Source organism: Strix aluco, chromosome 6 (assembly GCF_031877795.1).
Source record: "Strix aluco isolate bStrAlu1 chromosome 6, bStrAlu1.hap1, whole genome shotgun sequence".
Taxonomy (NCBI): Eukaryota; Metazoa; Chordata; class Aves; order Strigiformes; family Strigidae; genus Strix; species Strix aluco.
This window is the reverse complement of record NC_133936.1, coordinates 36,865,227-36,880,969: the sequence shown is the minus strand read 5'-3', so window position 1 is coordinate 36,880,969 and position 15,743 is coordinate 36,865,227. Positions and strand designations below refer to the sequence as shown.

The following is a 15,743-nucleotide window of genomic DNA, read 5'->3' as shown; positions in this document are numbered from 1 at the left end:
GGCTGAAAGAAGTGTTCATGAGTTTTATGATGCAACTCAAAAGGAGTAGTTCATTAAACAGTGGAATTGAAGTACTCTGGTCCCTCATGAGTTTGTCTTTAGATTTATCCGATACATATTTTTTAGCATATAATAAAGAGCTAGTTTGTAACATGCCTTTCTCTTAGTGGAAACCTAATAGTGCTTCTCTCTTCTGCCTAGTTTTGTGAAGTTTGAGACAGAGTTTGGTTTAGTTGAGACCTTGGCCCTTTCACCAAATGTAGCTGAAATAGGAGGAATTAAAAAACTATCAGTAGGACCTGGCAGATATTAAGATGATATGACATAATGTCTTATTTTCTGAGGAAATAAAGTTAAATCAGTCACAATTGTGAACTTTGATGGTGCTTTTCTTCCAAGAGACATTTTGTATAGATGAATAAATGCTATTTCCCAAGCCTTTCAAAGTATATCAAGCTGAACTGTACAGATGTTGCAGCAACTATCATGCACTGGCTTAGAACAAACCTTGGGAACTGAATTTAGAATCATTAAAGTGTGCAATGTTCTTTAGACTACAGTACTCTTCGCAACATGTAGGGAGGCTCAGTTACGTGTAAAAATGGCTGAAGCAAGGGAGGTGGGCATGATGTAAACCTTACATTTCCATTTTGTGGCAGTGATGCATTGGCTGAAATCTACAGAAACCATGGTACATTTGTAGTCTTGATGAACTGGACAAGTTTTATTTGCCAGTTTTCTGTGTGTGTTCTCTTATGACCGCAAGCCTCAAGCAATTTCGTTGTAGTATAATAGTATTAAGAAGCTTTTATTGTATATTTTATTGTGCTTCCACTGAACCACAGTGATTTTTTTTTTTTTTTGTGAAGCTATTGGCTGGCCTGCGTTTCAGCGTGCACCAGCAGTCTGAAATGGATACCTCTGTGAAGTTTGACTTGCAAATCCGAAGGTATGGAAATCTAAGAGTGTGTACCTCACCTGGTAGAGAACATGCTAAATAAACAGACTGTGAACTACTCAGTTTCAGTCTGGACTAATTCTCTGGTCTTTGCCTTGTAACTATTTAAAAAATAAACATCTTTGTAATGAATTACATTTTCTAAAATAGAGGAAAAAACATAAGAAAACACAGCTTTCTGTTGGAATACAGTTTTTTTTGCTTACAGCTTTCAGATAGGCCATGCCACAAGTGAAATACTAATAATGAGGAACAAAACTATTTAAAGTGTTTCAAGAAGCACCTGCGTACTATTGTGATCTCCTGATACTTGCATAGTGCCACAGAATGACTTGTGTCTTTGGGTTTCTAGCCCTGTTTTAAAACTGATGTTTGAACTTTGAATTCCTTCTGATGTAAAGCCAGAATTTCAAATTTTATGTATTTTGAGGATGAGAGATAGAAGTCTTTCAGAAAAGTCAATGCATGTGATGGTCTGAACAGAAGCAGCATGCAGTGTTCCATTTTAAGTGTTTTACAGTAGCCAGCATAGGAGTCTAAAAATTAAATGGAACGAAACAGTAGTGTTCCTGTTAATTGTAAGATAAGCATGGCACTTTCATATAAATATGATATATAAATTTGAATTTATACCTACTGGAGATAATATTTAAGATTTGAGATGTGATCAATAGGAATCTCTCTACCCAATACACTTTTATGTTGCTTAATGGACAGTGCAAATAAAGCTGCTTTTTCTTCCCCATGGTGGACCGAAAGATTTTTTTTCCATTTAAGGACTTCATTTTTCTTTAATATACTGAATAAATTATTCTCATCCACAAATGCTTATTTCATCTACAAGAGTTAAATAAGTTTAAACCTGCCATTCTATTTTAATGTTATAGCAGTTTGCCATAGTGATCAAAGGCCTTGGCAGCATTAAATATCTCTTTGATCTCACAATGCTGTCTGTTCAATTTGTTTCTCTCCTCTCTATCAGCTAGTAAACTGTGCCAGTGGCATGTGACTCCAGTTCTTTGCAAAGAAAGCGCAGGATCTTCTCTGGGGTGTCTGTCATCTTCCTTGGGCTGACAGCGGTCGGTCACTAACTAGCTTTCACTGGGAGAAAAAGCAGTCAGTGATGTTTGTTAAGTCATGCTCTTCTGATGGAAGAGAAAGGACATTCCTGTAACATTTTACAGCTTTTATGGAAGGACTTCTGAATGCAAGAACAGTGATGCAATCGAACATGGTACTCACAGTTCATAGTGGTAGGCATTATCAAGGTATTATCTTGAAGGGGTTTTAAAGATCACATTAGTTGTCTTAAACTCACAAAGCTAGATTTCCGAAGCTGACACGATTCCTAGCAGAACGACTTCAGTCTCTGGAAGAAAAAGGTATTTACAGGTCGGGAAGAAAACACTGTTGAATGTCTTTTTTGATTACAGTAGCAGTGAGGAATTGTTAGAGGATTTAAGAAGAACTTTCTAAAAGAAATTGTTTGGTTACGTAGACAGAATAATCACATGTGTCTAAAGAGACCAGGATTCTGTTCCTGGCTCCACTCTGAGGGGAATAGGAGTGTTCTCTATTTCTTTTTCTCTGTTTACAAAGGAAGTCCAAAGAAATTTTATCTATGAAAGACTCTACATGCCTTAATATCTATCATCTCTTGGTCTATCTGAAGTATAGAAATCAGATACTAACTGTATTCACTTACTGGTTTAAACACTGTGAAGAGGGGTAGGCAGAAGTAGTCCTAGCATACTTTTCTGCCCTGGGACTAGTTTGAGGCCAACAAGTCCCTGAGCAAAACAGATGCCCTAAAGTGGAACTTACGGTCCTGCTAGCTATATAGTTGATGTTACCCCACAGCACTGGCATTTGAATTTTCTTATGTGTGGCAGCTCAGGAACAGAGGCAGCATTAGCTTTGTGTCCTTTATCGACTTCTCCCTGCTGAGAGACCTCCAAACTGCACTGGGGGTGGGACTGTCATGCATTTAAGTGAGAACTCGCTGGAATCTGCTCCTTGGTTTTTAGTAAATGTGCTTTCCTACAGTGGCTCGAGAATCATGTTATGATGTTACATACAATTATGTTAAAGTTGGGGTTTTTTTAATACTTAGCTTATTTCATTTAAGAAACTAACTTTGATTTTCTCTGCAGTTCCAACCTTTATGACAATCTAAGTCCAGTAGCATTCTATCAGGCTGACCTTGCTATTTTAGCAGCTGTTGAAATTAGAGGGTAAGCATTGATACTATTTTGATAAACATCTTTCTTAAATTAGCTTTGTATGTTTGCTTCTTCATATTCAATGAACTTTCAGGTCTGCATAAGCTTTCAGGAAGCCTTGGGGAATTTTTAATCATAAAGAAAATATGGTTCTCTCTAGCCACCCTTTGGACTTTCGGATTTTAAATAATTCCAAATAGTTACAAAATTAATTCCAAAAAGCAATATTGTGCCTCTGTTACTAGAGGTTTTTTTAGAAGAAGAAAAAAAAAAAAGCCCCTCATTTTTGCAGTTGCACACATTTTTCCAGGTCACTTTCCTCCTCCACAAACTGACTGTGTTTTTACCCAAAAACCCCTGATGCATTTTCTAAAAGACAAGTTGAAAATCCTATTGAAGATAAATTTGCAGTGCCTTCACCTTCTTCAGTCTTAAGCATAATATTAATATTGTAGTGACTCCATTACCTCCATTACTTCTGCTTATCAGAAATCTATACTTCACACGTAAAAGTTATACAGTCCTCTTGCTTAGCCAGTTAACTCAGATTCCCGACTCAAAATTTTTTAAAATTTCCGCTACATTGATTATTGTGATCTAACTTTGTTAACATCTGAGACGTGCAGGGATGACACAGCTGAAAAGCATTATTGCTAGCTTCGATGTTTTCAGTGCATGCTGAATTATTCTTATGACTGTGCTGATAAGTCTCTACATCATCAATATTTCTCATTATCGAAGTATTTCACACTCTGTATTTTTTGGATGACATGTACATATCTTGATTCTATTAATAGTTTACTGGATGTTGTAGGATGAATCCAAAGTTTAGGACAGGAAAAAAATGTTTCTAAATACAAAGTTCATCTTTTCATATAGAGAAGAAAACTGAACATTTAATATACAAGCCACTCAACCTCTGTTCTTTCTGGTTTTATATACAGAGGATGAAAAACTGGAGATTGTATTTTAAGCGTGTTGATTTTTTTTAAACGTTCTAGAGAATTACATTTATCATTTCGTACTTTAAAATAACGACTTGTTTGCTCTGCCGTTTAGTGTGTCGTCTCCTGATCACATATTCCTTCCTATTGCAAACTGGCAGCCAAAGGAGAATCCTGAAACAGAAGATGATATTGGGCCTCTAGTTCAGCATATCTATGAGGTATGCAATTACTGCTAATTTCAATTACACAGTTCTGTGATAAAGGAAATCTTTTGGTGTAGCTTTCTCTGGAGTAAATTAAAATTTTTTTCTTCATTTTGTTCTTTCATGGGAATAAAGATTTTTTTTTTATTTTTTTTTTTTTTTTAAATGCTGGGTCAATAATTGTTATCTGCAAGAAGGGATGGAATGCCTGCAATTAGTGTAGCAGGAGTGGCCACATAAAGAGGATGATTTTTTACATCATTACATGTATTTTATTTTCTAGCCCTTTGAAATCTAGATAAAACATTTGAAGTAACTTGAACTCAGAAAATTACTTACAGCTGTAAATTTTTCAGTATCCTCATCTGTATTCCAACTGTTCTGAATCATTATTGTAAAATTTTTTGCCTTGAAACTTTTTAACTATTTAAAATGTCCTTAAAAGAATGATCACAGCTTTCATCTAGATTGTTTAATTAAACAAAATTTACTGAGAGCGCTGTGTGAATAATAGTTAAAAGTTGTTCTGGAACTTAAGGGACCATTTATCTAACGAAACTTATGGGTGTATGTATCTGTGCTCAGAGTATCTTGACTGAGACGTGTACAGTGGCTGTGATTCATCCAATAGGCTAGAAAAAGAATACATCTTTTCACAGAAAAAAATTGCATTTCTTCAAGGCAAAAAACGTAATGCCATATAGTTTTCCTTTGAAGTAATTTTTATCAAATTACAGAAGTAATTTTAAGTTTTGTCTGTTGGGGGACTGAAGTTTAGGTACCACTTTTAGGTAAAGTTGTCGATGCTATTGTCGTAAGTGGTTGGGGGTAGCAGCAGTATCATTTATGGCTCAAATATAAAATAACTATATTCACATTAACAAAGAAGGTGGCATTGTTTTTTTTACATCTATTAACTTTATTTTTGTAATCAGCTGAGAAACAACGGTCCAAGTGCATTCAGCAAGGTGATGATGACTGTGCAGTGGCCTTACAAATATAAAAACTACACCCTGTTGTATATTGTTCAGTATGAAATTGATGGTCCCATGAACTGCACTTCCGATATGGAAATCAATCCATTGAAAATTAAGGTAAGCAGGACTTTCCTTATGTTTGCATGGAATGAAGTATGTTTGTTTGTTTTGGAAACACACTCAGAATACCCAAATCCCTGGGAATATCTAACACTGAGTTAAGTTTTCATCTGTTTCTGAGGAACAAGACTGCACTGTTTATAGCACTTCTCAATGTATATAGTAGGTGAAAGAAAAAAAAAAAGGTAGATTGTCAACTCAAAGATAAATTTGTCTTGTTTTAGTTGTGGTGGTTTTGGTTTTTTCTTTTTCTTGAAGACTGTACTGTATGAGTTCTAAGTCGAAAGCAATGGAATTATATTGACTGTGAACAAAAACATTCCAGATGCTTCTGGGCTGTTTATGTAAATTTTCTGGGGTTTATTTCTTGGAAAAAAATGGCATTATTTTTTCTATTACTAGTTTATTTATCTAGGTCCTCATCCAAATGCCTTAGAGGTCAACAAGGGTGTTTCAGTAGGGCTTAAAAGTATGCTATCACTGCCAGCAAAACATGCAGTTTGCAGAGCACAGAGCAGAAGAAACTTCTTCTTTCTAGGTTGGACTAGACAAAGAAACACAAAAACCAGCAAGTTTGAGAGTAGAGAGCTGAATTCTAAGACAATTTAGAACAAGTAGTAAAAATCAATATATTAGTTCTAGAAGAATTGAAGCAAACATATGTATAAAAAGACTAAGGGAGGCTATTCAATGTATAGAACAACAAAGAACACTTGTGTATGTTTGATAATCAGAAAGCAACTTTAGTGAATATATAAATACAAATTTCCTCTAGAAAAGGCAGGAATAACATTTTAATTACAGCTGTAGGTAAAGCCAGGTTCTGAAGAAAAGCTGGGACAGAAGGAGAGAAACCTGATCAGTTATATCTTTTCTTGACCTTGACTTTCAAGTCTACAAATATCTAAATGTAAGAATTACTTATTGTTTGGGCTTTCTTGGTGTATCCTAGATTTCTGCTTCTAAAGATGATGATAAGAATGAAACACTTAGCAGGGAAGATAATCGTGATCATCGTATCAGTCAAAGGGATGTAACTGCCGTCGAAGGAGATGTGCATACTTTGGTAAGCTCTCAGCATTAATGTGTTGATCATATTTTCATTTTTTTAAAAATGAAGATGGAGATGAAAGCTTCATGAGATGAAGAATCATTTCAGAAAATCCATGTTCTGTATTTAAATGATTAACAGACAAAAAAGTCTTATGCTCTGGAGCTGTTTTGTTGGGGTTTTTTTTTCCAATGTGCATCACTTTTCCTCGGGATAGTCAGCCAGTGAGCCATAAGCCTACAGTTTTGTGCTGTTGGAAGTCCTTAAAAACACAGGTCAAGTTGGGCACTTCATGCAGTGTCAGTCTTCTATATTGTGTTATTCTCTGAAATGGAAAATCAGTACTTCATAGGAAGAAGGCTGGTAAAATAGGGTAACTGAAAGGAAGCAGGTGAGTGCTGCAGTCATCATCTTTGCTACAAATTACAGTTGATTTCAAAACATGTGTTTCCTAGCTGATCAGTGGATATTCTGCAGTCAGACACATGGAGGACCATCAACAAGATGAGCAATAATCTGTAATACAAAGTAAATATATTTTCGTATCAGTGTTTTTGTTAACTGCGCTTGCGGACGTGAACCTATCGCTGCTTTGGGCAAGGCAGGACACGCGGGCAGCTGAGAGAAATGCTTGGGAGTTTAGGGGGGACCAGCAGGGCTACGGCAGTACAACCCTGATTCCAGAAACATTTAGGCTTTGGGAGAGGATAAAAAAAGGGTTGAGCAAAGAAAGTGAAAATAGGAATTAATTTCTTATTTCATGGTGAGAAAAGTTGTTTTTTTGAGATATAAATTGCAAATGCTCTTCAATATATATAAATGCAGTTCTAAAGTTTTGTTGTTTGGGGGTTTTTTTAAGGGCTTGGTTTTTGCCAGACCTTCCCAATGACTTAGCAGGATTTCATCCCAGAGACTAATACCCAGTATTCATAATAATTTAACTGAGTTGTACTTACACAGGCAGATGTTCCTACACTTTACAGTGCTTTTATCTGTAGTATAGCTAAAATCACAATTATAAAATGAAGCCTTGTTTTGCTCTGCTTTCTTCTTGAAATACTGATCATTTAGCATCAATATTATCTGATGGATTTTAATGGAAATGTGGTTGAGGAAGGCCAGTTGAACTGCTGTAGTCCTAAGTATGGCTTATAGATAAAGTCAGTTTAAATTTAAAGACTTCCATTGAATGCAACAAAGCATGTTTTGTTGGCACCAAGTGCAGTTAATTGCTGTGCGTTTTCCTATCAAAAAACATGTGGAGGATGGTAATGTGAATTGACCAGAAACCGCCCCCTACCCTCCAACATTTTTTCCTACTTACGTAGATAAAGTACATACCTTAAAGCTACTGTCAGCTGTTTCACCTTTGGGATCCAAGTGGCTTACATAATATTTTTCTGAATGCAAGCTTATGGGACACCATAAGTAATTATTCAATATTGTGGGTTATTTAATATATTTGAGTAGTTTATGGTGCTTTGCCAGGAAGAGAGGACAATAAAGTAAGTATACGAGTAAAGTAATGCCATTAATGACTTCTCAAATATTTTTGTATTTGTAATATCATTCCTGTTTTTATATGCAGGGCTGCGGAACTGCTGATTGTTTAAAGATAGTCTGTCAAGTTGGCCACCTGGAAAGGGGAAAGAGTGCAATATTGTATTTAAAATCACGCCTTTGGACCCAAACTTTCATGAATGTGAGTGACTGAATATTCTGTCCCTGCTTCTGAAACATAAAAAGTGATTTTTGTATCCATATGCAATACTAATTCTGGTTTTTCTTACACAGAAAGAAAATCAGAATCACTCCTATTCTCTCAAATCATCTGCTTCTTTCAATGTTATAGAGTTCCCCTATAAGAACCTTTCCTTTGAAGATATCCACAATTCTACAGTAGTAAGTCATTTACATACATCTTGAGTTACCATACATTGAAATTAATACAAAAATATTTTGAAATTAATACAAAAACAATGATTGTTGAGTAGCTTTTTTTGTGGCTTGGTATAATTGTAATTTTATCAAATAATTGATCCATATATTAATTTCAGTTAGACACATACAGTTGAGGGTAAAACAAAAATTTTTGTCCTAAAACTAGAGTTAACAATATTTGTACCTTTAAAGACTTAACTGAAAAATGAAAAGAATTATGAATAATCCTAATGTTCTTGTTAATGCCATTGTTGAGAAATATATTACTTGAAAATTCTCTCCTACTGTAGTAGCACTTAGAGCTTGAATAATGGAGCTTTATTATATTATATGAAGTACTATGTGAATGTGGAACAGTAAGACCATCTGTGCCCTAGAGGGTTTCAAAGAGAAAGGAGACAGGGTGCAAACAGAAAGGAAGATACAGGCCATTTATTTGGGCTGCCAAATTAAAAGTTTTTGGTAGGCGCTATAGTATAAAAGATCTTAAAGTGGTTGAAAAGGATTGTGATTGATTTCTTCTTGAATATGGTCTCTAATGACTGTTATTAACTGTTTTGTCTCTCCTAAGCCTTGTAGAGTTGATTTTTGTTTCAAGGAATACTGCCCTTTTAGAAAAAAAGGAAAAGCCCTGAATTATTTTTCTCTTAATTCCCAAATATTTCCAGATTCGTACAGTTTTAATGAAAATCATCAAGCATTACAGAATACATGTAGCCATGATATCACTGATTGAAAAAACAAACAAACAAACAAACCAAAACCCCCAAACCCCTGTTTTTATTTAATTTTACAATTCTATTAAATTTGGGTCAGTGAAGCTTTTATGTCACTATTAATCTATAGCTGTTTACTCACATTGGAGAGAACAGGTAATTTATGATGGATTATTTTAAACACTATAGAATAAAGATATACAAGACTTAAACTGCATGAATGAACTCAGCATGTCACTCCTGTGCAAAGTGTGATTTATTTTGTTTTTCTATTAGGTTACTACAAATATTACATGGGGCATTCAACCACAGCCTATGCCTGTGCCAGTGTGGGTTATAATTTTGGCTGTCCTAGCAGGATTATTGCTCTTGGCTGTTCTAGTGTTTGTTATGTACAGGGTAAGTCCTGTATTTGGGTTTTCTGTATTGTTTTCTTTTCCCTACTGGTGATGTATTACTTCAAATAGTACCAGCAGCTTCCAGAAATACCTTTGTCCTCTAATCATCTGAATCAGTTAAGTTTTTGGATAACTGTAAAAATTTTTCACTTTGTCCAGAAAAAGTTAAATAAAAGAGGATGTCTGTGATTGTGCCAAATTAGTTTAATTTTTCAGATGGTATTTATTGGCTTTGGAGGTCCAAAATAAGAAAAAAGAGTAGGAGGGAAAAAAATCAATTAATCAGTTAAGATCTGATCAAGAAGGAAAGAGAAAGTATGCGTGTACGTTTTGAAAATCACACTGCAATTTCTTTATTCTTCTCTGAATCACAGATGGGCTTTTTCAAACGTGTAAGACCACCTCAGGAAGAACAAGAAAGAGAACAGCTGCAACCGCATGAGAATGGGGAAGGCACATCAGAAGCTTAAGCAGAGTTTTATCTGTGAGACGTTCTGAAATCTTAAAATGCCGACATCTTGGTTACAAATATTGCTTTCCTCCTTAAGGAAAGAAACACTCATGACTGCAAAGCTGCTGGTCTCAGAAGGGATCAGCACATAAAAAATAAATTCCCCTTTTTGTATTAATTATGTTCATACTTGTGACTAATGCATCTGCACTGATCTGTGTGTGAAAAAATCAAGTAATATGTAGTGCTTTGATTTTGCTTATTGGGATGTAGGAGACTCATCTTCTTTGCTTCACGGACCAACTTTACATGAATTGCTACGCAGATTCTGCATTTGCTCTTGAAGCCAACAGCTTCCATAGATACTTGCTGGATTACACGTTTAGTTTTGATTAATTTTTGTTGGAGTACGCTACATTTCATTTCCTAGCTCTTGAAAGCTAGTTGCACAAAAAAAATGAACATAGCTTGTTTGACAAAACTGAAGAATATTCTTTGACTCATTAACTCTGCTGATGATTTTCCTCCTGCTCAAAAAATATGAAAGAGATTTTTCAGTGGAATCATTCACAGCTGATACTTACTCTACATGCCTGTTCCTCTTCCTGTTGAGTCATCTGTCTTGTGGTTTCCCTCTAGACTTTATAAATATTGTTCTCCAGGTCCTGGGTCTCTTACTGTAGGGATTGAGCCTACAGAAACAGAAGTGAGCGGTAGAAAGCTGGGGATGATGTACTTTCTATGGGACCTAGTAAAAAGATTCAGGGTGAGATTCAAAGACTGCTGTGTATTTCCATGGAGCAGGGTCCAGGTGTTCCACGGAAGTCTTGGCAGCATGGATCCATTCAGGTACTGCCAGGGACAAGATGTTGGACTGTCGCTGCCAAAAGACGTGTCTGATGAGAAAACCCATAGCCTATGTGTTCCCAGGTCAAACCTCCACAGGGTTTGAGCCTAAGTCTGTATATTATGTGGGCTGAATTTCAGTTTCTGATAAAACAATGGAGGGAATACTTTGTGACAAGTTACCTGATGCACTGCAAGGAAGCTGTTGTTAATTCTCACATTCTGTGGTTGACCGTGTCCAAGTGCAGGATGCAGTAATATAGAGACTGTTTATACTAGACTATCTGCCAGCCAAATGTATCTAGATTACATCAGTACTTTAAGCCACACTCATGCCTGCCTTGCCACCGGCCCCAAGAGAACAGCGAGCTTGCCGAATGAAGCAGAGTATAGGTGGCAATGCAAAAGGGTTTGAAAAGAGAAGGTTGGTTTGGCTTGTTCCATTTCAGTCGGTCATTGTTTCATTCATTGTACATTTCATTGCACAAAAGACATTTCATTGCACAAGACATTTCATTATGTTCAATACATTTCATTACCGGAAAAGACACTAAATTTTTTGTTTCATTGTTGTTTTTTAAACATACCAAAAGTTCAGTACATTGTCTATATGCATTTCAGTAGACATGTAATTGCAAATTAGGAGGTTGGTTGGCTTGCAACCACGTGTAGCTGTGTTGCACAAATCTTAAGAGTGGACATACTTAAACTATTACAAAGGTGCCTTATGAGATTTGTTTATTCCCTATTCCAAAAAGGGAATAAATTACATTATAAACTCCCTGTATGCAGCCACATACAGAAAGGACAACTCCTACTATAATTATACCAGTAACATTTCTATGTAGACAAGATCTTAAAAGGACAGAAACTCTGGTTTGGTTTGGTTTTGTACCTTGGGGGTCCTGTTCAAAGCTGCATCTCCCCCGTAAATACTGCAATGCCCAGTAAACCCAGAATTACCTGAAATGAACGGTTTGATTCAACTCTCATTTCTGCATCCTTTCTGAGATTTAAAATCTCAGATTTTAAAAAATTTTAAAATTTAAGAAGTTTTAAAATTTAAAATGGCTTTCGTTAAGTCCATTCTTATTCATAGAACTATGATGGCATTTGAGTCATTAAGAGAGACAGCACAAAGTCTGCGGGGGCCAGTACGTGTATCATACACACGTTTGCATATTTATCCATTTACATGTTCTTGTTTTAGACAATTTGTTTAGATGTAATTAGTTTATATGAGAGGGTATAGGGCATAATTCCGCTTTCACTGGACTTTCAAGGTCTTCAGTGTGGCCAATGTTTTTTGTCTTTACTTCTAGTATTGTTACTAGTAATATAGTAAAGAATCAGGAGTCAGGCTTTGATCCTGGCCTCAAACTGTGACTTTTATAAAACGCAATTTCAGTTACTTACATGGGCTTCTAGTTCACACATTTTGTCAGCTGATTATTGATATGCACACAGATTGTTTTTACCCAGTCTTAATCTTAGTAGGTTAAGAGGTTTAAGAGTCCATCAGACAGATTCTAGCTCTGATTCTTAACACGTGTGCTTTCATTACATGTGCACACCATGTTGACTTGAAATTTATTAGGCTACTTGCATGTCTAGACGTTATAAGGAGATGAAAATTTAAAAAAAAAAAAAAAAGCACGATCAAGATCTCTTCAGCTCACATGGAAGGGGTACCGTAGCATTGTTAGTGTCAGTAGTAACTGCATCTTAAATTTACTGTGGCAACTGGAAACTCTAATTTTGCTGATCTGCAGGATAGAAAGGTACATTTTTTTGGTACAACTACAGTAGCTATGGAAAGTTTCTTCCATTTATTGAAGTTACATAAAGCCAAGATTATTTAAGTGATTTCTGTTTTCTTGCATGCTACTGGAGAATAAAAGCAAACAGTTGTTTCTCCCATGTCCATTAATTTCCAGTTTGGTTATAAAAAACCCCCAGTAGCATATGTAAATGGAGTATACAGCTGACTTAGCATAGATATACCACCCCAAATTCAGTTTAAAGTAACATTTGTGTTTCAGGAAGATTCTGAGCAGGATGTTTTCCTGAATGGGGGTGTAGGAAACATTTGATATCACATTCTAGATGCAGCAGTAAGATTACAGACTATCTATGTACTTGCGTCAGAATAAATTTCCTACTGACTTACAGGCATTGATGTATTATTGTAGAATGATGTTAAAAGCTTTAAAGAAACTTAAAAAATGTATTTTTGAATGAAATTAATGCCCTTGAGTCAAAGTTGATGTGCATAAGTTGCATACTGCAAGCATTAAAAAAATACAAGTACAGTAACAGAGAATTAGTACTCTTTTGAGTTATGTTTCAGAAATATAATTTTTATGAATATAAAATGAACAGCTATGTAAATATTTAGACAAATTATTTTAAGAGCTACATCTTTTATAATGAAATAAGAAATTCTGTATGTACTCCAGTTTGCAGTTATTGCAGCATCTCATCATCAATATTAAAAAGTGATTTATATTACAAAATGCATACTATCTATTGAGAATATTCAGAAAACGTGAAGCCAGGAACCTAATTTTTTATAGGCTTACATTTCTTTCAAGAAACTACCAAATTGCGGAGATAGCTTTTGTTTGACTGCAAAGTCAAATATGGGCTACATTTATCAATGTACGTTGGAATCTTAGAGGAAATGTTCACAGATATCAGTATCAAGTTTATAATTTTATTTGTCCCATTCTTCTGTTTTAAATTTTGATTTACACATTGATCTTTGATTCGTATAACGCATGTGGAAACTTTAAGAAAGTTTATTATATATACTCTTCCTTTATAACACATTTATTCCAAGCGAAGATTTTTAATATTTAGTTGTTTCTAAACTTGTGTCCATGCTTAAATAGTCTTTAAGGTAAACTCGCACGGGTATTTTGAAAATACTTCATCTATAATCAGCATGTTCTTGTGATTTGAAGGATTCACGTTGCACCTGGATTTTTACAACATTTGTGTTTGCCCTGGCATAGGCCCTGCAGTATTTTTTCCCACACCCTGACAAATAGTCCCAAGGCAGCAATTACCCTGGTGAAAATCTAGTCAGTTTTTGTCTTCGGTCCAGACTAAGACCTGTTCCACAGTCTCATGAAGTCACAGAAAACCTTACATTCATTACAGCTGGCTTTGAATGTGACCCTTTGTGTTCAATGCTGTTGGCTGTTAATGAGGGGGGAAGAAAAAAAGCATTTTATGAAAGGAAAATGGAAATCCAAAAAGTAAAAACGTGGTGGCAGACCACAGATGAGGCTTGCAGCAAAGAGATGATTTTGTTTGTTTTGTCTCTTTCTGAGATGGGAAGAACCCATTAGTTGTCTGTTGGCAGTGGTCTCCTATCACAAACAAATCCCACAGTTTGGATCATGTTTATATGCTGAGCTCTAATCACTCTCATTGACTTTAGTGGGATCTGAACTCCTTGGTACTGAATCTTGAGCTTTTAATTCCCAAGTGCAATATAACATGATCTGATCTAGTTCACTGCCAAGTCATCTGTTCACCTAAGAAGTGATGTAGCATTTGTTGACTTGCAGTGGTCAATATTTTTAAGGATATTAACAACACCAGTGTGTTAAATTGAGGTCATAAATGAATGGTATTGAAGGTTTTTTGATCACCCACATTGGGTGAAACGTGATGTATATTCTAAAGTGTATCCATTACTAACTCTTGAGTTACAGAGAACTGGTACAATATTCTTTAAGTCCAGTGTGGAAAATTTGACTAGAGACTATACAATAATGGGTTTGAGTCTGTAGTGCTACTACTGTTTCATGTGATTATGGTATTTAGTATTTCGGTCTATTTTTTTCCAGTGTGTAGAATTTTTATATTAACACAGGAAATCTAACCTTTTATGTAATGACCTTCTCCAAATATGCTGCATTAAGGTTGAAAAACTTGACCCTTGGCTTTTGCAAAGTAACTGAAGATTTAATGTAGCGTCTGAATCTTCAAAAAACTTTTACAGGTTTAGGTGGCCCTTTCTAGTCCATGAAGGAAACCTGTATTTGCTATGATACAAATATGTTGAAAATGTAACATTTTATTTCTTTGTCATAGAACTTTTTTCACCTTTTTTTGGTTTTGCTCGTGCATTAAATCAGTAGAGCATTGTTTGCACAAGCAGAAAATTAACATACTAATGAGTGCGCTGCATTTTGAGTTTCTTAGTCATGTAATAAATACTTGTAATATAAATGGGAATAGTTTCAGTAGCTACGAACTTGTTTCAAAGGTCTTCGGTACATTTAAGGAGAGCAATACATATTTGAAGTCACCTTATTTTTATTAAATTATAAAACTTGCAAAAAAAGTGCATATTGTGGCACAGTAATTTTGTACTGGTATCAAATAGCTATTAAGCTATGGTTTTCTTTCAACTCGTTCTTTTCAACCTAATTCAAATTTGATTGATTTTGTTAGGTTGTATTTTTATATCTATGTATACAATTTCAAAGTGTTATGATTGGATAAACTGAAAAATGTAAGTATTGAGTTCATTCTGATATTTAGAATTTTGGAATAAAATACCTCTTAATTAACAGGAATTCTGGTTTTCTTTTTATCCTAGATGTATTTTTTTAAAATGCATTTAATTCACCTGAAAGTATTTCATAGTATATGTTTGTAAACCACAGTTACGTACTAAATATGAAAAGGCGACATTTACAGAACTTTTACATTCTCATCTAAAACATCTCGTTAAAACACTGCAGCTGCCACGTTTGTTCAACTACTCCTCCCCAAATAAACTTTATATCTTTCTAAAAGCCCAAGAGTACAAACATTTGGAAATGAACATGTGATCCACGCTTTGCCAATACCACATACAAATTCATTACCAAAGGAAGCAAACTGCTCAAAGC

At 35.2% G+C, this 15,743-nt stretch overlaps 1 protein-coding gene across 1 annotated transcript in view; it reads left to right on the top strand.

The window, feature by feature from the left end:
- ITGAV (integrin subunit alpha V) overlaps positions 1–15,419 on the top strand; it is a 51,590-nt gene extending 36,171 nt beyond the window's left edge. Inside the window, exons 22-30 of the mRNA XM_074829658.1 lie at positions 870–949; positions 3,112–3,192; positions 4,240–4,345; positions 5,266–5,424; positions 6,380–6,493; positions 8,067–8,180; positions 8,273–8,380; positions 9,412–9,534; positions 9,908–15,419. Of these exons, the coding sequence (XP_074685759.1) occupies positions 870–949; positions 3,112–3,192; positions 4,240–4,345; positions 5,266–5,424; positions 6,380–6,493; positions 8,067–8,180; positions 8,273–8,380; positions 9,412–9,534; positions 9,908–10,003 (981 nt within the window). The 3' untranslated portion in view covers positions 10,004–15,419. The remainder of the gene's footprint in view (positions 1–869; positions 950–3,111; positions 3,193–4,239; positions 4,346–5,265; positions 5,425–6,379; positions 6,494–8,066; positions 8,181–8,272; positions 8,381–9,411; positions 9,535–9,907) is intronic.
- The last annotated feature ends 324 nt before the right edge of the window (positions 15,420–15,743 follow it).